The sequence below is a fragment of the Myxine glutinosa genome, chromosome 10 (assembly GCF_964187855.1).
Source record: "Myxine glutinosa chromosome 10, kmMyxGlut1.1, whole genome shotgun sequence".
NCBI classification, from domain to species: Eukaryota; Metazoa; Chordata; class Myxini; order Myxiniformes; family Myxinidae; genus Myxine; species Myxine glutinosa.
The window spans coordinates 73,317,329-73,342,596 of NC_136270.1; the positions used below are offsets into that span (position 1 = coordinate 73,317,329).

At 43.7% G+C, this 25,268-nt stretch overlaps 1 protein-coding gene across 1 annotated transcript; it reads right to left on the bottom strand.

Annotated features, from left to right (window-relative positions):
- Nucleotides 1-1,586: 1,586 nt before the first annotated feature.
- Nucleotides 1,587-20,425, bottom strand: CNPPD1 (cyclin Pas1/PHO80 domain containing 1). Its single transcript, XM_068126766.2, has 8 exons — nucleotides 20,252-20,425; nucleotides 13,955-14,057; nucleotides 10,679-10,760; nucleotides 6,527-6,647; nucleotides 6,230-6,358; nucleotides 4,015-4,076; nucleotides 3,118-3,235; nucleotides 1,587-2,995 (listed from the first exon to the last, which is right to left on the bottom strand). Exons 1-8 carry the CDS (start codon nucleotides 20,312-20,314, stop codon nucleotides 2,399-2,401), a joined length of 1,275 nt encoding a protein of 424 aa, XP_067982867.2. The 5' UTR covers nucleotides 20,315-20,425; the 3' UTR covers nucleotides 1,587-2,398.
- Nucleotides 20,426-25,268: the final 4,843 nt, after the last annotated feature.

The window sequence follows — 25,268 nt, forward strand, 5'->3', positions numbered from 1 at the left end:
TTTGAGCTAGGGAGCTGATATTTGGACATGACAATGACCAAGTGATTTGGCTGTAAAGGGTATTTTTGATTTATTTGATTAATTGATTACTTATTTAATTATTCGATTAATGACTTAATTTTTTCTAAGTTACAGATTCAGATGAAATGGTGGTGGTTTAGATATTATATTAGCCAATTGATTAATAGTTTAATTATTTTACCATTATTATTTATTTATTTTCATTATTAATGACTTATTTTCTTTCTCATCTGGGCAATATCTCAGGCACCCTTTGAACTAGGAAGCTGATATTCGGCCACAACAGTGACCAAGTGCTGTGGCTATTAAGGATATTTTTGATTTATTACTCCCGCCAGGGAGTAATGCATTTGATCGTGTCCGTCCGTGTGTGTGTCCGTGTATCCGTGTGTTTGTGAACAAGATATCTGGAAAAGTTCTGAACGGATTTGGATGAAAGTTGGTGGGATGATTGCCCTTGGGATAAGGAAGAATTGATTAGTTTTTGGTGAAGCTCAGGATATTATTCCGGATCCAGGAATTTTTTGAAGGATTTTTTTACCATTGGAAGATAGATTCCAACTTGTTAAACATGTGATCTATTTATTTGTATTTGCATCATTTGTAATTTATTAAACATGTGATATTATTACTCCCGCTAGGGAGTAATGCATTCGATTGTGTGTGTGTGTGTGTTCGTGAACAATATATCTGGAAAAGTTCTGAACGGATTTGGATGAAAGTTGGTGGGATGATTGCCCTTGCGATAAGGAAGAATTGATTAGTTTTTGGTGAAGCTCAGGATATTATTCTGGATCCAGGAATTTTTTGAAGGATTTTTTACCATTGGAAGATAGGGCTCCAACTTGACCAACGGCAGGAGTATGCGCTCCACTAAGTGGCGTTCTCGTTGATTAATTATTTATTGATGAATCAATTCTTTAATTTTTTCGATTAATGACTTATTTAATTAATTTTCAAAAAGTTGCAGCTTTGGATGAAACACTGGTGGTTGAGGTATGCTATTAGCCAATTGATTAATTATTTTACGACGATTATTATTTATTGATTTTAATTACGCAATTAATCAATAAAATTATTGTAACCTCTCCCATTGTACACCGAAGGTGCCCCGGCAATGCCGCACGCTGGAGGCTATTTATTTATTTGGCATGGAGGCAGAAAGATGCAGTAGGAGATAACAAGGAGAGAACAAAATAACAAGGAGAGATGCAGAAAATAGGGCAAAATGGAGAAGATTGTCATGGGGACCGCAAGGCTAACCCCCGCTCTAGCAGGGAACATGGCCTTAAAATGCATGTTGTTGTTGTTGTTGCATGGAGGCGGTGTACTTTGAATGTATCTGTACTTGTTGTTTTTTTAATTTTTAAGGTAGATTATCTAGTAATTTGTAACAAAAAATGAAATTGTAATTTGTGTATCTTGTCCTATACAGTACAGATCTAGTGTTGTGAACCAGCAGGAAATGCTGTGCATTGTGGAAGATGTAAATGTATAATCACTTGATTATCTGCAAAATTCACATTATGGGATAAGTAGTTTTTTTTTACTTTATCTACAGCAAGTAATGGTTTTTTTATACAATTTTAATAGCTTTAGCATAAATTGAAACAAAACAGCACAATTGTATTGTCACCAAAAAGTGCAACTATGGGCTTGAAAAGGCAAGACATTTGAAAGGAACAGAGAAAATAATTCCAAGGTATAACGCAAGGTGGTGGTGGTGGTGTTGAGATCATTTGAATTTACAACTGTTGAAACTAGCTGGAAATGTGCACACAGTTTCAAAGTGTATACATTTACTCTCGTAGTAGTATATTTATATACATATATGAACATACAAAACCTGAAAACAAAACAATGCCTGAATCAACCTTCCTGTTTTGGTAACTAAGGAAGGGACATGGCTTGCAATTCTGCAGCCTGGTATGGCTTCCTGAAAACTTTACAAGTCTTATGATTTTATACAATAGAGAAGAAAAACTCTCCCATTAACGCCTGGAAAATGGAACGGCAGGTGCTGGGGCGAGCAATTTAAATCACCTCTGGATAATAGACGCAATTTCTGTTTGAACAAAATATCCAAACCATAACATGTCCGGTCCTTGTCACATCAGTGTGCACTGCTCAGCATAGGGCCGTGCAAAAACATGCTCAGTACCTATAATCGGTGACATAGGGAAAGAGTTTTACGAAGGAGATTCTAAACCATCATAAGAAAACCATCACCCTTGAATACAACCCGTTTGAAATTTTTCAAGTAATAAACAGTCTGGTTTTAAGAGAATGAAATTTTTTTTTTTTTTGCCAAAACCCAAAAGCTAAGAAAACCAAGACTATACCATTAATGGCATTGTCCACCTGGAATTGAATTAACTTACACCTTTAGTGCACATTGAAAATCCTGCCAATACCTGTAATTAAGAGGGGGTCTTGATTTAAACGGCCCATGCAATGGCTGTGTAGCAATCAACACCGACTTGGCATGCGTTTCCAAGTGTGCTCGGCAGCCACCCTTACATGAAATGCACACGGTGAGGTTATTTCCAGGTGCCTTGGTCGTAGAGAGGTCATGATGAGAGGGATGAGCATGTTCCTTTGAACTTGCGTCCCAGGTATGATCCCGACAAGCATCTGCACCTTCCGGCCTCAAAATGTGCCAATTTGTCAAACATGAAACCTGTTTTGAAGATGTGAAAGCAGAAGCACAGAGATCATTTGTAGCAATGTGAAGGCCTGCACTTTGGTGATCCTCATGGGGCCATCCCCCGTCGGTTAATGGGGATGAAGGTGCCACGGCATTGTGCACCGCAGCCTCAGGCTGCGGGAGCCAAGCGTGATGACCGGCAGAAAGAGGAGATTGTGATGTAACAGTGGGAGAATGGCGAGTAACCGAAGCCAACTGTATAAGCGTGGCACAGCCGAGTAGAGCACCGAAGGTCGAAACGTACACCAGGCTACATGTACACAGCACCTGCACACAAGGTGTGGAAAGGTGCACAGAGTTAAACGCTCCAGTAATGTTTGTAAGAATACCGTTTTAATGCAACCAGACATCCTGTTTTCACCAAAGCAAAGTGGTACTTGGCATGCTACCTTTGAGAGGAGAACCGAGAGCTGTACAAGAGTGTGGTGCAAACATGGCCTTCCGAAGAGAATAACCAGATCGCTGTACATGAACCAGCCACGACGCCGACCTTCTCGTGATGTGACACTACACAAAGACCAATAGGAGATAAGCATTTAAAATAAATAGACCCTCAAGTCAATAGTGATAAAGACATCACATTAACAAACTAGAATGGCACTCAATAGAGAGCATACCTCCCTCCGCCAGGTGAACACAGTTTATGTTTTGTATCCCACTGATAGGTCGTATCTGGATCCAGACCTGAACCAAAATCTAATCGGCTTGTTCTTGTCACCTGACCAATTTATGCACCTAGTTTTGTCAAAACTCGTCCATAACTTTGAGACATCCTGCTAAATATTGTTTTTGGCCCTATCTCCCAATGGTGAAGAATCACTTAAAAATTAAATAATTCTCGTATCCGAATCAATATTCAGATTTTCACCAAAATCGAATCGATTCGTCCTTGTCAGACACCCAACCGGTCCACGAAGTTTCATCCAAATCCATCTACAACTTTTTGAGATATCCTGCAATTTATCGATTTTGGCCCGATGGCCCAATAGTGAAGAATCACTTAAAAAAATTATACTCGCCAAATTCGGATCTTCACCAAAATATAATAATTTAGTCCGTGTCACATACACTACATCGCTGCCAAATTTCGTCCGAATCCATCCACAAGTTTGAGATATCTTGTTCACAGACAGATAAACAAGCAAACAGACAGGGGTGAAAACATGACCTTCATCAACCTTTGATGGCAGAGGTAATAATAACAATGTAAATACATTCTCAAACACTTACTTGTAGGTAACAATTTGAAGAAACCCCAATTAATTTGCTTTGGCAAGGAAACGCACCTGGCTTCAAGACACGCGAGGAAGGAAAAGAAATCTTGCGGGTGAACGAACAGCTCCCAATCCTTTTGGGGTGGGGAGAAGGCGGTAAAGAGATGAGTGACATTATTAGTAGGAACATTAAAATGCCTGAGGACACCCTTTCTACCCCCCCCCCCCCCCCCACCCCCCAAAATAAGAGTTTCATCGTACATTAAACTGTATTAGTCCAAAAACTGATAAACTCCTTCCTAGAATGAAAAAGGTAATTATAGGTATACCTATACATACCTTGTATTAATCCCACTTGGGATTCTGTTTAAGTGTAGAATACTTAGGCAGTTAAGACCGAAAAATAGGGCGTATCGTTCATTTCTTCAGGAAAGCACCAAATTTGGCACAGATGTAGTATGGACCTATACAATTGTTTTCCTGAGGGGCACCCAAAAATTCAGAACCCCTGGTGGCCGCCATATTGAATTTCAACATGACCGCCCTCTGTGACCTATTTCCCTCAATAACTTCTATACTATGAGCGATAACACCACAGTTCCAGTGTCTTACCCCATGTTTTCATGGTCTCTGAATCCAATGGGATCAATTGCATAAAGATTGGCATCCATCATCTTTAATTTCAAGATGGCCACCATGGTGTTTCCATTTTCCTTGAATCTCATAGTATTTTAGGTAAAATTTCAATTCCAAGTGATACACATTGTTTTATTGGTCTCTGATAACAATGGAATGGTATTAATTAATCAAAGTTACACACAGTTGCAGTTTTAACTTAAAATATTGTGGGCACTTGAAAGGTGGAGGCTCTCGCACAGACGCGTAGTACTACAAGCACTGTCCATCACAGTCACACAGTGATGTGCAGGGCAGATTTGCCCTGGAGCATTTACAGTTGCCTTTACAGGTGTTGCCTGGTGTTGGGCTAGCGGCTAGGGTGCCAGCTTAGGATCCTAGGATCCTGGGTTCGAATCCCGGTCGATCGCTGAATTAACGCCAGGGGGGTTGACTCAGCATGTCATCCTTCCGAGGTCGGCTAATTGAGTACCAGTTCACTGGTAATTCCCTGTTTGTCGTAAAAGGTGACAAAAAGGGTTGGCGGCAGGAAGGGCATCCGGCCGTAAAACATTGCTTCAAAAACAACAACAACCACGGTGCCCGAAAAAGGCCAACCCCCGCTTTGCGGGGAAAAATGGCCTCTAAAGGTGGGGGGGGGGGGGGGGGGTTTAATACACAGGCCGACTTACAATGGAGCTTGTAAGCTCTGAACATGCCTCCTGTATCAGTGGTATTGTGGTCCAAATTGGTGTCCAAGAAGTCCCTGTTTTCATCCAGCCCCAATCAGCTGGTGATTGAAGTTCTGGGTAGGGCACAAGTGCCTAACTCCATACGTGTCCAGCCTGAAAACATGCACGTTTTAGGTGTTGTTCGAAGGCGTCTGCTGTTGGGGGAATGTGATCAATTGTTCTTGCCTTCTTCGTGAACAAGTGTTGGCGCATGTCATTCACTGTCTTTATCTCGGTAGTCCGGTCATAGAGGATGGCAACATATCTTTCTATTCTCTGTAGTTCCATAGTAATAGCGTCCACAGATGGCCTATAAGCGAGAGCATGAAAGGTCTGCGTGATGCTGGGGTATGCCTCCCAAGCCTTCCAGGCTGTCTTTTTCCCAATTTCGGCAAAAAATGAAGTGTGTCGCAGCAGCCAGTGTCGCAGCCAGCAGTGTCGCAGCCAGTGAAGGCATGAAATAATGGCAAAGACTCGGACTTCCTGCGGCCAAGGCCGGTGGCAATTTTATGGATGGCAAGGTAGCGGTAGCTTTTACCAGTGCCAATGGCAATCCAGAGTTCCTCCACACCATGTGACTGGTAGGTAAAGTAGTGTGCTATTGCCAAGACCACAATATCAGAATCTACAGTTCGAATCAATACCCCTTTCCTCCCCTTTTTCACGGCATCCAGGACATTTTTGGGGATTTTTGGAATTTTCTGAATTTTTGGGCACCCCTCAGGAAAACAATTGTACAGGTCCATACTACATCTGTGCCAAATTTGGTGCTTTCCTGAAAAAATGAACGATGCTTCCTCTTAACTGCCTAACTAGAAGCACAACAAATTAAAATAAAGCTAAAGCAATGATGAAGAAGATGAATACTCTGCTAATGGTGAGGTTTGGGATGACTAGACAAGTGGAGATTATAAAGACATCACAAGATGCTCGGTGCACACCATGGCCTGCAAGAAGCCCATCTCGAGATGGTTGACATCACCCACAGCGATTTGACCCGCCGCACCCCACTCATCATTGAACACCTCCTCCTCCTCACCCTCATCATAAAGGTATTTACTGGCCATCATCTGCACGAAACAACATGAAAACATTTGTCAAATTAAAATCCAAGCTCCAATCACAATGCAAACTTCAAAAATAACTCTCACGTCGAACACAAACCGCTTCCCATTCACAGTTGTGAACGAAGCGCGCAGGGACAGACATCGATTATGCGGTTGACTCAGACGACTCACCATCGAGATGAGAAAAAGATCAGAAGATGAGATACAGCGCAGGTACTCCGGGTCTCGCTTCTTTAGCCGCTCGATGTAAACCAGCGCGAGCACCATTGCACATGGGGAGACGCATGCCTCTCTGCACAGCACAAACATGCAAGGCCTGACACAAAACACCAGGGACTAAAGCAAAAGGCCACATGATACTGTTCCCTGAAAAATTGCAGCACAATTTGAATCTGCGCGACAGGTGAGAGTGAACTCGACTGTCTGAGTAACACAAACATGCAAAGGAAGAGAATGAGGAAGGTGTATGTTTGTGTTTTAACTAAATAAGTTTACCGTCGTGGGGGACAAAGCAGAGTTGGTGACTTAAACAAGTCGCAAAATTTTGTTAGGGAACCCCACCTGCCCCCCCCCCCCCTACTATTTTAAGGTTAAAGGGAGTGTCCACTCTCCAAGCAGCACACAACAGCCAAGCACCAATCCTACCAACGTGGCGATGTGGGAAGCTACTTTATTCAAACCATGAACATTTGTGCAGGGGGAAACCTGGCCCCTGATCAGTAACCCCATGCACATCCCGACCTGATAAGATTTCGTGTTGAATAAAATGTCTGATGACTCAACTTCGTTAATTGTAAATTATATCAAGACTTAAAAAAAAAAAAAAAAAAACATAAAAAGTACGGTATCTTAAAAAAAAAAAAAAGTGAGTTATACGTTTCTGCTTCTTCAGCGTATCGCCCCTTTCCTGATTGCCCAGTGTCCTGCCCCTTCCCGATAGCCCAGTGTCCCGCCCCCTTCCTGACAGTCCAGTGTCCCGCCCCCTTCCTGACAGCCGTGTCCCGCCCCCTTCCTGATAGCCCAGTGCCACGCCCCCTTCCTGATAGCCCAATGCCCCACCAGCTTCCTGAGAGCCCAGTGCCCCGCCAGCTTCCTGAGAGCCCAGTGCCCCGCCAGCTTCCTGAGAGCTCTGTGTCCCACCAGCTTCCTGATTCAACACCTTCCTTTCAGATGACACTTTTCACTTTAACGTACATAATAAATATACAAGTAAATTATTAAAATCCCCTTTCCCGTTCCACATTGAATGCTTTGGTTCGACGTGTAAACCATTAACACTGACTAGTTTCATGTACATATTGCCACGTGGTCCCGAGCCTATGAAGATCAGCCAAGACGAATAGCCGAACCAGATTTAACTCTGAGGTATCCGGCCGGAAATGGTAGTTACTTTTACACGCACGGGAATGATGGCATGCGAGACATTTAGCTGAGCGAAAAAATATACACGGGTTTATTCCCGAACCCAACACCATGCAAACAAGACAAGGAAAATGCAACAATAAGGATTTAATAAAAATAAAGCACGGAATGAAAATGTCAAAATAAAAGGTTATGGTAAAAACTAATTCCTACAGAGGTACCTCACACTGACTCAAAGACGGACACACAGGGGAATATAAAATGAAAATAAAATGTCCCTTTTTAGTGCCAGCACTTAAGTTGTCCAACGAGTTCTTTTTGAGGAGAGTGGTGGTGACGAGGCTCAGAGCCTCCCCCTCGGGAAGCACACAAGATGGCGCCAAAGGTCGTGAGGAAAGTTGTGAAGACTGCCCTCTTTTGCTCTCCCGAGGATGAATGGCACGGCCTTCAGCCCAACAAGAGCCCAACAGTCGCCGAAACCTCCTGCGAAACACTGCCGACGCAGCAAAGAGCTCCTCGATCTAAAAAGTGTGCCCCAAACTCCCAGCAACACGTCCACAAGATGGCACCACCTTCTTGTCCAAGCCAAGAGAGAGATCAACCCTTCTTCTTCAGCTGTGAGAGCCAATCGGGTTGTTCGGCTCCCAGTTCACCCCGCCCACATCCCACGGTTGAATCACGTCCCTCGGGGCATGGTCTCACAGCCTATTAGGTCCTTTGGATGCAGAGCTTAGTCGGATCGGGTCTTCCTGGCTTCTTGCCAGCGTAGTTGTCATCTGACGGTGGCTTTCATGGCCGGCCGGCTGTGGTAAATGCAATTTAAAGGTGGTGCAAAAGCATAAGGGAAAGATTACAGGGGGGGTGGGGGGGGGGGTAAATCAGCTTTAGACCTTAGCAATAATTAGCACACCCCCTCCCCCCCCCCCCCCCCCCCCCATGTGGTGAGCACAGAAACAACCTTGAGCTACAGTTTCCCCACTTACCGTACATCGAGATATCTCCTACGCGTCACATAGTCCATGGTAATAATTATACAGTGCTACCTTTCCTATGGGATCCTTTTACCTACCCCCCATAAATGTAACAATATCATATCTAGTGTACCTACTTGAACATAAGTAAATTTAACAAATTTATTTTTAATGGGAACAAAAAAAAAAAGTACACTGTATGAAGTTTACAAATAAAAACTTGTGTTAAACAACTTCTCTGAACATATTGTTGTGGATCTGCCGCCGGCCTTCTCCCCTTACCAAGGGGGGATTAGTCCCCTTGTCTTTGACTGGCCTGGCTGGACCCGAGACTGATGACGTCCCTTCCGGACAGCGCGAAATAGGGTATTAGGACTAAAGTTCGCTATTACCTAATTACTCGCGCTGCCCTGAAACGAGGAAATAAACCCTGCACGAACCACGCGTGTTGAGACTCCGAGCGGTGCGTACACGCGATCCGTGCCGTTTAGATGGTGAACCCGGTTCTAGCGGTCTTATTCGTGCCACGCTTGGTCAATGGCGAAATCACAGAGGCGATCGAATTGGAAAAAGGAATAACAGGTTTATTTACACTATACGATGATTCCAGAAAAAGGGGACACAGTGCAGCCTTAGACAGTCTTACTTAATACCCAGGACAAACGGGCCCGTTACACACACACACACACACACACACACACACACACACACACACACACACACACACACACACACACACACACACACACACACACACACACGGCTTGCAGCTGCAGGATGATGGTCCACGCGTCCAGGGATGGCTCCCGTGCAGCTTCCTCCGGTCTCCAGCTCGTCCCGTGCAGATGGTAAGAGGAGAAGGCAGGAGCTCTCCACGTGTCATTTGGACGCACAGGGTTATTACGGGGCGAACGGTAGGGTATGGGCTCTGGCGGTTAATCACTGGCGGCTATGACCGCATTTACTCGCGTGGCTGAAGTAGGCGCTATTCGCCACCGGTGCGTCTGGCTGCAGCCGTGTACTCGTGCCGCCAACGCCTCTTCTTCTTCTCCTCTGGCGCGAACGTATTATGGCGAGTTTACAGTTCAATGCCTCAAAACGCTTATCGCACGAAGTTCTCTCCACACAAGTCCTCGGGTCGCAAGTCCTTTCCCTCTCCTCTGCGAGTCCTTTCACCAAGCCCTCTCCCAACGAGTCCTGTTCAAGGGCTTTGTGTAGCGACTTGTATAGGCAAGCCCCGCGAACCTTCTCGAACTCACCAGACGCGCCTCTCCACGCCCTCTCATGCCATGCCGTTCGAGCCCTGATTGGCTGGTGGCTCTGACCGTCATCGCCTCTGACGCTCCTATCTCCACGCTGCCCCCACCCCGACCCTGCGCTCCTCCTTCTCAGGCCTACCTCGTGTGACGCGACTAGTGAGCGAGCAAAGGGCAGCAAACTGAGCGGGCAGCCAAAGCGTAACAAACTGAGCGGGCAGCCAAATGGGGCGCGGGATCAATTACGCCCATCGAGGTGGAATTGGAGGGTGGACGCAAAAATGAACGGGACCTAATCTCATGTCTTTACACAACGCAGATATTAATAGGGGAAATGGCCTATACTTACACATACTACGACATAACTAATACTACAAGTGGGCCTACGTGTTGCTCGTGGAACCAACTATGGGGGGGCAACCCTTTAACCTTTAATGATCAATATGTGCAAATCTCAAAACCGTAGCAATATATTGCAATAAATGAAGCCGTAGCTGCGTTTTCATTCCTTGATATCTTGTACTCCAAGGTTGACAAGTAAATGGGGGACTTGACAAGTTGAATTAATACTACGGTGACTTGACTTGAGACTTGCCCTCACACTCGTGACTTACTTGAGACGTGACTCAAATGATTTATTGACATCTCCAGGTTAAAATGATCAGGAACAAAGGTTCTCCAAATTTTAACAAGATCAGGAGGAAATGGAGTGGAAATGGGGAACAAGTGCACACCTGGCTACACGTGCAGCGTATTTCTGTTGCAGCTTGTGCACGGGAGCTGGTGCAGCATTCTGGAAAAACTCCACAGCGATATCTAAAAGAGATCAGGGCAAAGGGTCCGACGAGGATTGTCAATTTGTCATGATCTATGCATGTAATGATGCCATTTCTTAAAATATTTACTACTTTAGGTATGGTTGAGAAATTTCCATCATTTATGCAGCTGCACATGTTAAGCTATATTTTGTCCCACAATATAAAAACTCACAATATCGCAAAGTATAGATCTAGCTGAAATGGTTTGTACGATGGGTTGGGTTAAGAACATTGGGTTTGTAGTTTCGATGTAGCCTACCCATTGATTGCGAGGAAGACCTAAATATCATGAGACAAATTACTGCACATGTTAAATAACTAAATATTAAACATTTACTGAAGAAAAGGGAGGACGCAAAATGAAGAACGAATAACATTCATCATGGCAGGCAGGATTGCCTAGGCCCTAGACGCGAACTCACCCATAAGCCAGCTGAGCCATCTAGCTGGGTTTGAATCCCAACTCAGCTATAAACCTCCATCCTTGTATTTCACAGGCAGGGTGATTCATCAATGTGTGTGTCGTCCGTCAGATGGACGTTGAACTGGGTGCTCCATTGGCCGGGATTAGTTGGTGGATGTCAAAGACCCCACAGCGTCCTTACATGAAGAGTTGGTGAGCAATCACCAGCACCATGAACAAATCCCAAATTCCTGCTCCAACTACTACTGGGAGACCAATGGCAAACCACCCAGTATAATCCTTGCCAAGAAACTGCTTCGGCAGCACAGACACGACGTAAGGACAATTTGAAATACAATTTGTATTTTTTGAAATACAATTTGAAATACAATAACATACAATTTGAAATAATATCATTAGAGCGGAATGCTAAAAGTATTTGCTTAACAAGAACAGCACTCTGTAGAGGGCATGCCTCCACCAGGCTGACCTATTTTATTTATTTTTTTAAAGTTTTTGTATACAGAGTCTCGGCTTGTGGAAGAGCTAGGGTACTGAACAGATCAGGCCAAAAGGAACAGTAGAGAGAGGGTGGGCCCAACAGTGGAGTTCAAGGGGGAGACTTGGACAAACAAGGGTGTGGGGAAGAATTAGGGGCGGGGGGGGGGGGGGCAGGAGCGAATGTACGGGGTGGACAAGATGGATATACAGAAGGAACCTATCAGGAGGTAAAAACTGGAAATCTGGGGGGGAAGGGGAGAGGAGGTTCAAAGCACGGTAAGAGCAGAGGGACCAAGACAGGAAAGGAGGCGGTAGAAAAAACCCCCAAAAAACAGAGGGACCAGAAAGTCTGAGATGGCGAAGTGATAGGCCAATAGACTCGGCTTCATCCGAGATTCCAATAATCTTGTAGACTTTGGTTTCCACAGTATCAAGTTGAGCAAGATGTGAGGCAGGAAGCCATCCCAGGGGGGAGAGCAGTACCCCAAGCTACAGATGAAGGTCTTGTAGGTGGATAGGAGTTCAGATGTGCCAATAAATTATTTTGTACGACAGATCCCCAATCAGCGAATGGCTTTGGAAGCAAAGGTTGAAATGTGGTTTTCCCAAGAACGATCATGGCTGATAGTGAGACCCAGGAGTTTGAATGACTTAACTTGCTAAAGAGGATCAGGAAAGTAGATGGAAGGGTTTACCAGACGGTCCTTTTGGAGAGAGATTTGTCAGGTTTGAAAGACATATTCCAAGTGTTTGACCAGGTTGAGATTTTTTTTTCTTACTCTTCCACCAGGAGTGACCACGAAGAGGCTGCAGCCTGCCTGTCTGAAGGATGAGATGTCTTGACAGAGGGTGGTCATCATCATAGGTTTGAATCCAGTGTACCACATAAATGTATCTGCTATATGTTAGTGTACCTCCCCTTAATCCGAAAATACCCTTAGGTAGTCTGCAAACCAGCTACCGTTTGTCATACCAGTGGTGGTGGTTCAACCTAAGCTAATCAGACAGCAGCAGCTGACACTCAAACTGCAAAGGCCCAACACCACCTTTTCCACAATTATACATTCAAATGAAAAAGGGTGATACAGTATATTAAATTATATAAACTTTAAAAATATAATCAAGGATTGAATCGTTGAACACGTCATTGCAATAGATCGTCAACTGGCGACTCAGGACCTTGAAAAGATTTGTTCACAATTCCTCCTGTAATAATGTGAAGGGCAAAAGCATGCAGGCCGTGTGGTTGCCCACCACGAGCAGAGACCGTTTATAATTACACATGGTACAGGCGCCATCTTGGAAAAACCGAAAAACGTTGGACCTCTATGTCTCCGAAACTGCTCCATGAATTTTTTTTTTTTATGTGGCTCATTGTAAATACCTCCGCATGGGGATAAGTGTTGTTAATGATGATGTCATCGGTGCCTTCATTATGATGTCATAATTTGACACGGACAATGCTTAGTCCAATCAGTTTGAAATTCATTGAGCATGATCTACGCAGCAATTATATTGGGGAATGTAAACTTATGACGTCACAAGTCACGTGGTCTGGCAGCCATATTGGATCAAAGAAGAAGAAAAAACTTAATAAAGGGATGAGTTGGCTCACACCAAGTCCTTAAGAGTGCATGTATTCTACGAATATGATAACTGATAAGTATTCTATGAATGCATGTACCATGTAGTTGTATGGAATGAAATTGTGAGTTGAAGGCAGGCTCAGAGGAAAACAAGTGTTTTCATCGTTAATGTAAGCCAAGGTCCATTCCGAGTAAATTTATATATAAATCGCATGCAACATGAAAAACCACAGGAGACATATCGGTAATTGTACTTTTTACATGAATTACATGTGCACACAATATACACACTACCAGAGCGGCACTCGCTACAGTGCATACCTCTGCCAGGCTGATCAGTTTACCTTTTGTATCCCACTGATAGGCCGGATCTGCATTCTGACCTGAACCAAAATTAACTTGGCTTGTTCTTGTCAACTATCCAACCTGTCCACCAAGTTTTGTCATAAACCGAGCACAACTTTGACATATCGTGTATCATTTTTGGCCCCATCTGTCATTGGTGAAGAATCACTTTAAAATTTTATAGTATCCGGATTTTCACCAAAATCAAATCAATTCGTCCATGTTATATACCAAACCTCTCCTCCAAATTTTGTCCGAATCCATCCACAACGTTTTGAGATATCCTGCTCACAGACAAACGGGTGAACACATAACTTCCGTCCAACTTCGATGCTGGAGGTAATCATTTATATTTACCTGTTACAGGACATGAAAGACCTTCCACCTTATCACTCTCCTCCCATCCATAGTACAGAGACTTCTTAAGGCGTTCACTCAGCTGCCGATGTACAAGTGAGGACTAGTGGGGAAAAAATCAATCGGAACAAATTAATATTGGTGAAGAGAAATCTGCAGAATTTTATATCTTATGTCAGTAGTAAATTAGTCTGATTTTAAAAAAACATCAAACGTTGCAATCATCCTACAAGATGAATTGAACAGTAAAATGGGGAGAGAGGGAGAAAGAGGGGGACGGGACGGGGGGGATGGGCTGGAGTTGAGAGACTGATCTCAGATTATTTATACATATACTGTATGTATTTATACATATACTGTATGTATGTATGTATATATATATATATATATATATATATATATATATATATATATAGGCATATAGGCATATATATATATATATATATATATATATATATAGGCATATATATATATATATATATATATATAGGCATATATATATATATATATATATATATATATATAGGCATATATATATATATATATATATATAGGCATATATATATATGATATATATATATATAGGCATATATATATATATATATATATAGGCATATATATATATATATATATATATATATATATATATATATATATATATATATAGGCATATATATAGGCATATATATATATATATATATATATATATATATATATATAGGCATATATATATACAGGCATATATATAGGCATATATATATATATATATATGCCAATATATATATGCCAATATATATACGCCAATATATATACATACATATATATATATATATATATATATATATATATATATATATATATACACACAGACTTGGCATTTAATATGGAATTTTTTTTTTTTCTTGACTTGGGTTTACTTTCTGAACTCAGTATATCAATCTGGTGAGTTTCTTTTACCCTTCGGTGATGTCTTTGTTGAAAGAACCATGTCACTAATTGTCTTTCGCAGCAAGAAGTCAACAACAGGATTATATCACAGGTGGCGTGACAAAATGTAAGGACAGGTACATTTGACGATTGGCTTCACAATCGGGTATATAAGGGTTGTTGCGTTCTGTATTAGTGGAAAACAACTGCTGCACATCTACAAAAGTTATTGCCGCTTCCTCTGGAGATGGTCTGTCAACTTGACAATGCTGTTTGTCATGGAGTGGTGGCTTTACGAAATTCTGGCATGAAACAGCGTGCTATTGCTCGGCAGTATGGCATCACTCAAGGTCAGGTGTCAAAGATCCTGAAACGAAATGCTCAGAGGGGTGTCCCTCCTCCAATACCGAGGCCAGGACGTCCACGCAGAACCACAAGGAGAGATGATCGGCAGCTGCACCGGTTAGTCTGCAATGGCCGTACGAAGTCAGCTAATCGGCTTAGGGCTGAGTAGCAGCAACTGACTAATGTGCCTGTATCCAGAAGGCTAGTCAACCAACGACTGGTTCAAGCAGGCTATCGTGCCAGGCGTCCCCTAAGAAAGCCACGCCTGACCAGACAACACAGCCAGCGCCGATTGCAGTGGGCCAGAGAGCACCGTCAATGGCAGCCAGGACACTGGAATCACGTGACCTTCAGTGACGAGTCTAGATTTCTGGTCTATCATCAAGATGGCCGCGTCCGAGTGCGCAGACAAGTGCATGAAGACCACAACGAAGATTGTATAGTGCCAAGAGTCCAAGCTGGAGGTGGTGGGGTGACCGTTTGGGCTGCTTTTCATGCAGGGGGCAAAACTGACCTGGTTGTTCTGAATGGAAACCTGAACCAGTTCAAGTACAGGGTCATTCTGGAAGAAAAATTGCTTCCATTTGCTCGTACAGCCTTTCGTGGAAACTTTGTCTTCCAAGATGACAATGCACGGCCTCATCATGCTCGCATGATCCAACACTTTCTTGCTGACCGTGGTGTAGAGCATATGCAGTGGCCTGCCATGTCCCCGGATATGAATCCGATAGAAAACTTGTGGGCAGAATGAACGCGTCTACAACTTGGACCAGCAGCCGACCTCTGTGCGTGAATTGCAGCAGGCTATTGTCACTGCTTGGCAAGCGATTCCTGTCCAAACCTTGGCAAATCTCGTGAACAGCATGCCTCGACGTGTATGTGCTCTCCTGAATGCTCGTGGGGGTTACACGAAGTACTGAACTGTAATTTTACTGTCTGTAATCCCAGTCATAATTTAGCTTTTGTTTTTGTTGAAAAAAAATTTGGCTAATGTGCAAAATAAAGAGATACTTCTGGAAAACGTACAGAAATTTAACACAGTACTGTCCGTGAATTGAGTTCGATATCAGTTTCCATCACTTTCAAGGATCAATTTATTTGCTTCGAAATGTCAAATGTGGTTTTTGTTTCTTTTAAAGGTCACATTAACAAAATCTAGAACAATTTCAACATAATTCCAATGAACTTTTGGTTCTAAGTCATCTTGAAAAGTAAGTTCACCCCCACAAAAAAATATTCCATATTAAATGCCAAGTCTGTATATATATATACATATATATATATACATATTGTAACGATTTTGAGAAGTGTAACGGTTTTTTGAGAAGTGTAACAATAACAATGGTGCAGTAACAATTTTGGAGGAAGTGTAACGAATGTGAAAACGTTACAATGTGAACGTTACAAAAGTATGGTTTTGTTATGTGTAACATCCTCGTAATGTAAATAATGGTCGCAGCCGTCCTCCTAGTTAATTCCATGAAACTTACACGCAGGTCACGGTATATCTTTTAAATAGTGTATTTCCTTATTCCATGTAGGCTAAATATGTGTTTCCCACTAGATTGACTTTGCATTGTATCAAACAAAATAAGCGTAGGCCCTTCCAATTTCCCCAAACATCTCCGCTCTCCAAAGTTCCTTTCAAAAAGGGTGGGAGTTGTGTTCAATCCCGCAAGCCGCCATTGCCCATGTGCTAATCTCGGAGAAGAAAGGCGTGTCTCCACCTCGTCATCGAGGGGAGGAGTGAGCCAGAGGGTCGCATGGCCAATCAGCACCGCGGTGAGCGAACCGGTAGGCGTGCCCTCGCAGCCGGCGGCTTGATTCCGCCGCGAGTTATAAAAGCGACTGAAAGGGACTGCTTTACGAGATGACCTGGGAGAGGAGCGAAGAGGCGGCACCAAGAAGAGCGGTGAGATGCGAAACGCTCCAAGCCAAAGAGGAGAGGTACTCGGAGAGGAAACCAGCTTTGGAGAGACGCGCTGAAAGGAGGGAGACGGCTCCAGCACAAGAAGAGGAGCAGGTGTGCCGAACCAGCGCGTGACGTCTATAGCAGCGGATACGCGACGGAGGGTTTTCCCACCAAAAACCGCGAGGAATTGAGAGCTGCTGCCTCCGACCTTGCCTCCCTCTCAAGCAATCCACCTCAAGCCCTACCTGCCTGCAATATCCCCTGTGTAAGTGTGAACGTCCTGTCCTACTCGTTGTCTTGGGATTAAGTAAATTGAGTAGAATAAGCTAACGATGCACTGTGTGACTGTTTTTTCCATCCATTGCTTGTAAATAATTTTGGTCGCTCTTCCTTTTTGCTTGTGTGTGTATAATAAATCTGTTCTTCCTCCGTACTCTGTCTTTTTCTCTTTTCCTTCTCTTTCGGTCGCTTTAGAGGTTTCCCGATTGAATATCTGTGGGGCGATCTGGTCAACGTCGGGTGGAATCGGGTTCTAATCGGGGAGTAACTGTTCGGACGCGGTAATACACCACCGCTCGGTCAATATAACATCTAAAACCGCGTCTGTAACAATTGGTTGTCAGGAGTTGGATTCGGACCTGGGACTAAATTTGTTAGGCCCAAATTTTGGAACACCAATTGTACTATTAGAGTAACAATTGGTGTCGAGGAGGGAGATCGGACCCGAAATCGGACCCGAAGCGCGCTTAACGCGCTCAAAATTACAAGCTGCCGAAATTTATTTTGTTTTATAAAACCCGAATTTTGAGATCGCGCCATGGACAATCAAGGCGATCGGATGTCGGTGGGGGAAATAGACGGGTTAGGGGTAACCCAGGACTTAGGGAAAGAAAGGGAGGAGGAGAGCAATGAGGAGGCGGTTGAGGGGGTATCAGACGCACAAAATGGCGCCTCGCACATGGCTATGGCGGCCGCGCCCGCTGCACAAGTGGGAGGGATTGACATGCAGGCCCTCATTGCGCAGCTACAGGCAGCTGTACAGATGAGTATGGGGAGCCAAATTGAACGACTGGGTGAGCGATTGGAGGGCCAAATGGGACAAATGGGAAAATTAACTCAAATTTTGATATTGGGTCATTCCTCCTAAATGATTTGACTTGGTACCATAAAACCCATGTCAAGATAAATGTCTTTGTCCAAGTACTGCTAGGAATCTCGAGAGATTGTGAAAGATAACATCCATCATTATTTACTTTTGACGATGTGTATATATGCATCAGGGAAAAGATAATTGGCTCCGAGTCATTTATTGGCATAATTAGGCTGCTCATGGTGACATGAGACTTGAGAATTGCAATTCCATTGGGATTTACGGAGATCTCGCAGGATTGCGAGTTGGACAGGTGACACTGATGGCCCATGCCATGTAAGAGCTGCGTTGAACCACCTACACTACATGTTGAAACACTGGTTTCTGTGAAGTTGGTGATAGCGTGATAGGGGAGGGGAAAGCGTTAAATATTCCGCTGTTTCGCCGAGGTCATGAATAAATATTCAATGATCGATGTGGGAAAAACCGATCGCTTTTATGAACGGGAGGAGGGTGATGAGGGGAGAACAGAGTTGGGGTTGAGGAGAGAGCAGAGATGGACAGACTGGGGAAGGGGAGGTTGAGGCTTTGAGAGGAAGGGGAGGTGGAGGCTTTGGTAGGGAGGGGAGGTGGAGGCTTTGGTAGGGAGAGGAGGTGGAGGCTTTGGTAGGGAGGGGAGGTGGAGGCTTTGGTAGGGAGGGGAGGTGGCGGCTCTGGGAGGGAGGAGAGGTGGAGGCATTGGGAGGAAGGGGTGAGGGAGGCGTTGGGAGGGAGGGAGGTGTTGGGAGGAAGGGGAGGTGGAGGCGTTGGGAGGGAGGGAGGTGGATGCATTGGGAGGGAGGGAGGTGGAGACGTTGGGAGGGAGGGAGGTGGAGGAGTTGGGAGGTGGAGGAGTTGGGAGGGAGGGAGGTGGAGGCGCTGAGAGCGAGGTGGAGGCGTTGGGAGGGAGGGAGGTGGAGGCGTTGGGAGGGAAGGAGGTGGAGGCGCTGGGAGATGGGGTGGAGGTGTTGGGAGGGAGGGAGGTGAAGGTGCTGGGAGAGGGGTGGAGGCGTTGGGAGGGAGGGAGATGGAGGCGTTGTGAGAGGGAGGTGGAAGCGGTGGGAGAGGGGTAGAAGCGTTGGGAGGAAGGGAGGTGGAGGTGCTGGGAGGGAGGTGGAGGGGCTGGGGGGAAGGGAGGTGGAGGCGCTGAGAGCCAGGTGGAGGCGTTGGGAGGGAGGGAGGTGGAGGCGCTGGGAGGGAGGTGGAGGCGCTGGGAGGGAGGTGGAGGCTAAAGGGAGGGAGGTGGAGGCTAAAGGGAGGGAGGGAGGTGGAGGTTAAAAGGAGGGAAGTGGAGGTTAAAGGGAGGGAGGGAGGTGGAGGTTAAAGGGAGGGAGGTGGAGGTTAAAGGGAGGGAGGGAGGTGGAGGTTAAAGGGAGGGAGGGAGGTGGAGGTTAAAGGGAGGGAGGGAGGTGGAGGTTAAAGGGAGGGAGGGAAGTGGAGGTTAAAGGGAGGAAGGTGGAGGTTAAAGGGAGGGAGGTGGAGGGAGGGAGGTGGAGGGAGGGAGGTGGAGGTTAAAGGGAGGGAGGGGTGGATTATCCGATTAAAGATTTATGTGCAGATGGTTTCTTTATACCGTATTTATAATATGACGCAGGTGGAAGTCATTAGGATCCGGCATCGGCCCATCAAAGCCTGCGCTATTATTCCCAACCTATGGTCCTTAGTTCGTGCTCTGTCGTTTTTAAATGCTGAGTAGCAAATCAAGCAAAGCAGCAGCACAGACAGTTTTAACGTCTTTGTAATTGTTATGAGACTCGATCAGGATTCGAACCGCCGATCGCCCATGCTCAGAGTCTGCGTCATGATCAACTGTACAAGTTTTTACACTTTTTGACGCATGTTAATGTATTTTTAAATGAAAATGCCTTTCATAATAGAATGAGATTGGGTTACACGATCCAGGAAGCGAGAATCTCTGCAGCCTCAGGCCTCCCTTCACATCGTCGTATCAAAATGACAAGGCCTTGGAAGCCGAACACCGTACCTGGCAACAACTGTCCTCAACAGAGAGAAACGCCTCCAAGCTGCAGGTACTCCCAGCACACATAGCCACCGCGATCCTCACTTACAGTGATGGAGAAATGGCTTGAAGACTGAAGTTCAAACAGGAAACGTACACATATACCTCCGTGGAAACGTACCCGAGAACCTGAACCGGAAGGGGACTTTTCAAATGACGTTTTCCTCCACTTTGGAAGTCCAAAAGATGTCACAAACATTTTCCATACTGCACTGTAAATTTCGTTAATAATTCTAAGCGAAAATTACTCTTAAGGAAAATTTTAAAAGATTATTAAACAACAACAATCTTCTTCTTTCTGCTTCCTCATTATTATTATGCTTCTTCTTTTTACGTACATAGCACAAGCCTGCGAGGCAGCGTGAGCTTCCTATGAAACATGGAGTGTGTTCAGTTATCAAGTTTCTTGTAGAAAGTGGCTTAAGCACTCAAGCAAGCGCTCCATTCGAAACTGTTTATAAGGAACGGCTGGCTTGATGAGCGCTAGCCAGCTGCTTGGTAACGGAACACACAATGGATGACAATTCTTGTAAAGTTGAGCGCGTCTTGGGATTTCCTTTTACTTTTAGAGATTCTCTTTTACTTGTACTTGTAGACAGGCCGGTTTAGTGTTGTAAAAAAATTTTTTTTGTAAAACATTCTAATACAGGAGGAAATAACTCTCCGGATATGACGTAACAGATTACCGCCACTGATCTCTATGCTAACTGGATTGGAGGCTGAACGCCAAATCAACGCTAATCGGTCCATGCGCTGTGAAGTCACCGGAAGTAGATTCTTCGCCATATTTGTTCCCCCAGAAAATCTGCGTCCGTTCATTATCTTTATCAAAAGACAATGCCTGCTATATTTTACTAGTACCCGACTGCAAAGCCGCAATGAGCCGGCGAAGCTAAAGCCTCTTGCCACTATTTTACCCATCACCATGGCATCAGTAGGTTAGGTAGTTGGTAGTAGGTAGGTGTAGTAGCCGGCGAAGCCGGTGTTGTCAATAAACGCGTACGTATTATGTCGAAAACCAGATTATGCCTTGGCTTGAGAATTCCGAAGCTCAATGGAGGCCGCCATCTTGCGGATGCGGAAGTATGCATAACAAATTGAAAACGTTCGATAGGAGTTTCTTTCACCCGTCTTTGTTTGATTCACCATCTTATGCACCTCTAATTTATTACTAGTACCCAACTGCAAAGCCGCAATGAGCCGGCGAAGCCAAAGCCTCTTGCCACTATTTTACCCATCATGATGGCATCAGTAGGTTACGTAGTTGATAGTAGGTCGGTGTAGGTACCGTACCTGGTAAGACTTGGTAAAAGAGAAGAGCAGACAGTCCTCCCCAATACCTACATACAATAAATGTCACAAGAAGCTTAAGGAAGTAACTAAAGGATGTGCTAGCTTAAGGCCTATTTTAAGAAATTTTAACTGGGCTTAACATTCGTTTTCACAGTATGTGTGTCGTCTTCTAACTTCAGTCGCTGTCAGGGCTGGTTCTCTCCGGGCACTGCGGCTTCCTCCACCAGAAGAAGTTAGCTTGCAGTAAGATCAGTGCCGACAGATCAGACGATAGCGCCGTTTCAACGGCAATGTGTCACTGTCGTTAATCAAACCGAGCTTTCTTTTGTTTATGTAAACTGCTTATACCGTATTTCTGGCCGTGAAAAACTATCCCCGACGGCCGCGAGATTTCTAAAAAATAATTCTTCATCAATTTTAGAATATTTGATGCCGTTTTCAGCGTACGAAACGCGTAATAAGCTTTATAAAAATATTTTTCAAATGCTCGAATCTCATTGGTTCCCGTGTTTGGTGACGATTTTCGTTGAAGATAACGAGGTTGGTCTTAACGTATTTTAATTACAAACTAGAACGGGCACTCGGTAGAGCGCATACCTTCGCCGCAGCTACTGTTCTGTACTTGGCATGGGAGTGTATGCGATGTGAAACTTTATGTGAAATGCGATCGATTTTTAAAAATCAGAATTTGAGCAAATCTGTTTCATTCGTCTGTTAATATGCCTCCCCGATTGACAAATCTGCAATTTGAATTTCATTTGAGGTTGAAATGATTGCGGGAGATCGCGTTATAGTGATGACGTCTTGGATGGACATCCTCTTCTTCAGTCGCTCATAACTTTGAGTGAAATACGATCGAGTTAAAAATAGTCAGAATTTGAGCAAATCTGTTTCATTCGTTTGTTAATATGCCTCATCTCTTGACAAATCTGCAATTATAATTTTTTTTGAGGTTGAAATGATCGCGGGAGATTGCGTTATAGTGATGACGTCCTGGATGGACATCTTCTTCTTCAGTCGCGCATAACTTTGAGTGAAATACGATCGAGTTAAAAATAGTCAGAATTTGAGCAAATCTGTTTCATTCGTTTGTTAATATGCCTCATCTATTGTCAAATCTGCAATTATAATTTTTTTTGAGGTTGAAATGATCGCGGGAGATCGCGTTATAGTGATGACGTCCTGGATGGACATCTTCTTCTTCAGTCGCTCATAACTTTGAGTGAAATACGATCGAGTTAAAAATAGTCAGAATTTGAGCAAATCTGTTTCCCAAAATCTAATCAAATGTGTCCCGTATAATAACCAATCATCCCACCAAATTTCATGCAATTCGGTTGAATACTTTTTGAGTTATGCGATTAACATACACACACACAGACATACAAATAAATACACAGCGATCAAAACATAACCTTCCGCTTTTGCGAAGGTAATTAGAGGTGCATTAGATTGTGAATCAAAGAAAGACGGGTGAAACAAACTCCTATTGAACTTTTTCACAATTGTTTTATGCATACTTCCGCATCCGGTCGATGGCGGCCTCCATTGCGTGATTTGGTTTTAGAAATATTTTTTCAAATGCTCGAATCTCATTGGTTCCGGTGTTTGGTGATGCTTTTCGTTGAAGATAACCAGGCCCGTGCGGGCCGAGGTTGGTCTTAAAGTATTTTAATAATAAATTGGAGGTGCATAAGATTGTGAATCAAACAAAGACGGGTGAAAGAAACTCCTATTGAACGTTTTTCAATTTGTTATGCATACTTCCGCATCCGCAAGATGGCGGCCTCCATTGCGCTTCGGAATTCTCAAGCCAAGGCATAATCTGATTTTCGACATAATACATACGCGTTTATTGACAACACCGGCTTCGCCAGCTATTAAAATACTTTAAGACCAACCTCGGCCCGCACGGGCCTGGTTATCTTCAATGAAAAGCGTCACCAAACACCGGAACCAATGAGATTCGAGCATTTGAAAAAATATTTCTAAAACCAAATCACGCAATGGAGGCCGCCATCGACCGAATGCGGAAGTTTGCATAAAACAATTGCGAAAAAGTTCAATAGGAGTTTGTTTCACCCGTCTTTGTTTGATTCACAATCTAATGCACCTCTAATTTGTAATTAAAATACGTTAAGACCAACCTCGTTATCTTCAACGAAAATCGTCACCAAACACCGGAACCAATGAGATTCGAGCATTTAAATGCATAAAACAATTGCGAAAAAGTTCAATAGGAGTTTGTTTCATCCGTCTTTGTTTGATTCACAATCTAATGAACCTCTCATTTGTAATTAAAATACGTTAAGACCAACCTCGTTATCTTCAACGAAATTCGTCACCAAACACCGGAACCAATGAGATTCGAGCATTTCAAAAATTATTTCAAAAAAGCTTATTACGCGTTTCGGATGGTGAAAACGGCGTCAAATATTCTTAAATTGACGAAGAATTATTTTTTAAAAATATCGCGGCCATCGGGAATAGTTTTTCACGGCCGGAAATATCCGAAATTGAGACGGAATTCACCGAATTAATCAAGAAGAAAATTTAATAAATTTTAATTTCATCCAGAATGCAAATGGTGTCAATTTGAACTCGGTATGGTACCTACTACACCAACCTACTACCAACTACCTAACCTACTGATGCCAGAGTGATGGGTAAAATAGTGGCAAGAGGATTTGGCTTTGCCGGCTCATTGCGGCTTTGCAGTCGGGTACTAGTAGGTACCGTATCTCTTTCAAAATGACACCATTTGCATTCTGGATGAGATTAAAATTTATAAAATTTCCTTCTTGATTAATTCGGTGAATTCCGTCTCAACCTCGGATATTTCCGGCCGTGAAAAGCTATGCCCTACGGCCGCGAGATTTCTAAAAAAAATAATTCTTCATCAATTTTAGAATATTTGATGCTGTTTTCAGCCTCCGAAACGGTAATAAGCTTTTTTTGAAATATTTTTTCAAATGCTCGAATCTCATTGGTTCCGGTGTTTGGTGACGATTTTCGTTGAAGATAACCAGGCCTGTGCGGGCCGAGGTTGGTCTTAAAGTATTTTAATTACGAATTAGAGGTGCATAAGATTGTGAATCAAAAAAAGACGGGTGAAACAAACTCCTATTGAACTGTTTTGCTATTTTTGGTGCAAACTTCCGCATCCGGAAGATGGTGGCCTCCATGGAGCGATTTGGTTTTTTAAATATTTTTTCAAATGCTCGAATCTCATTGGTTCCGGTGTTTGGTGACGATTTTCGTTGAAGATAACCAGGCCCGTGCAGGCCCGGGGAACGAGGTTGGTCTTAAAGTATTTTAATTACAAATTAGAGGTGCATAAGATTGTGAATCAAAAAAAGACGGGTGAAACAAACTCCTATTGAACTTTCTCTCAATTTTTTAATGCATACTTCCGCATCCGCAAGATGGCGGCCTCCATGGAGCGATTTGGTATGTCAAAGCTTCGATATTCTCAAGGGATCCAGCAAAATCTGGCTTTTCAACATAATACGTACGCGTTCATTCACAACACCGGCTTCGCCGGCTAATATGACCCGACTGCAAAGCCGCAATGAGCCGGCGAAGCCAAAGCCTCAAAGTATTTTAATTACACATTAGAGGTGCATAACATTGTGAATCAAAAAAAGACGGGTGAAACAAACTCCTATTGAACTTTTTCGCAATTGTT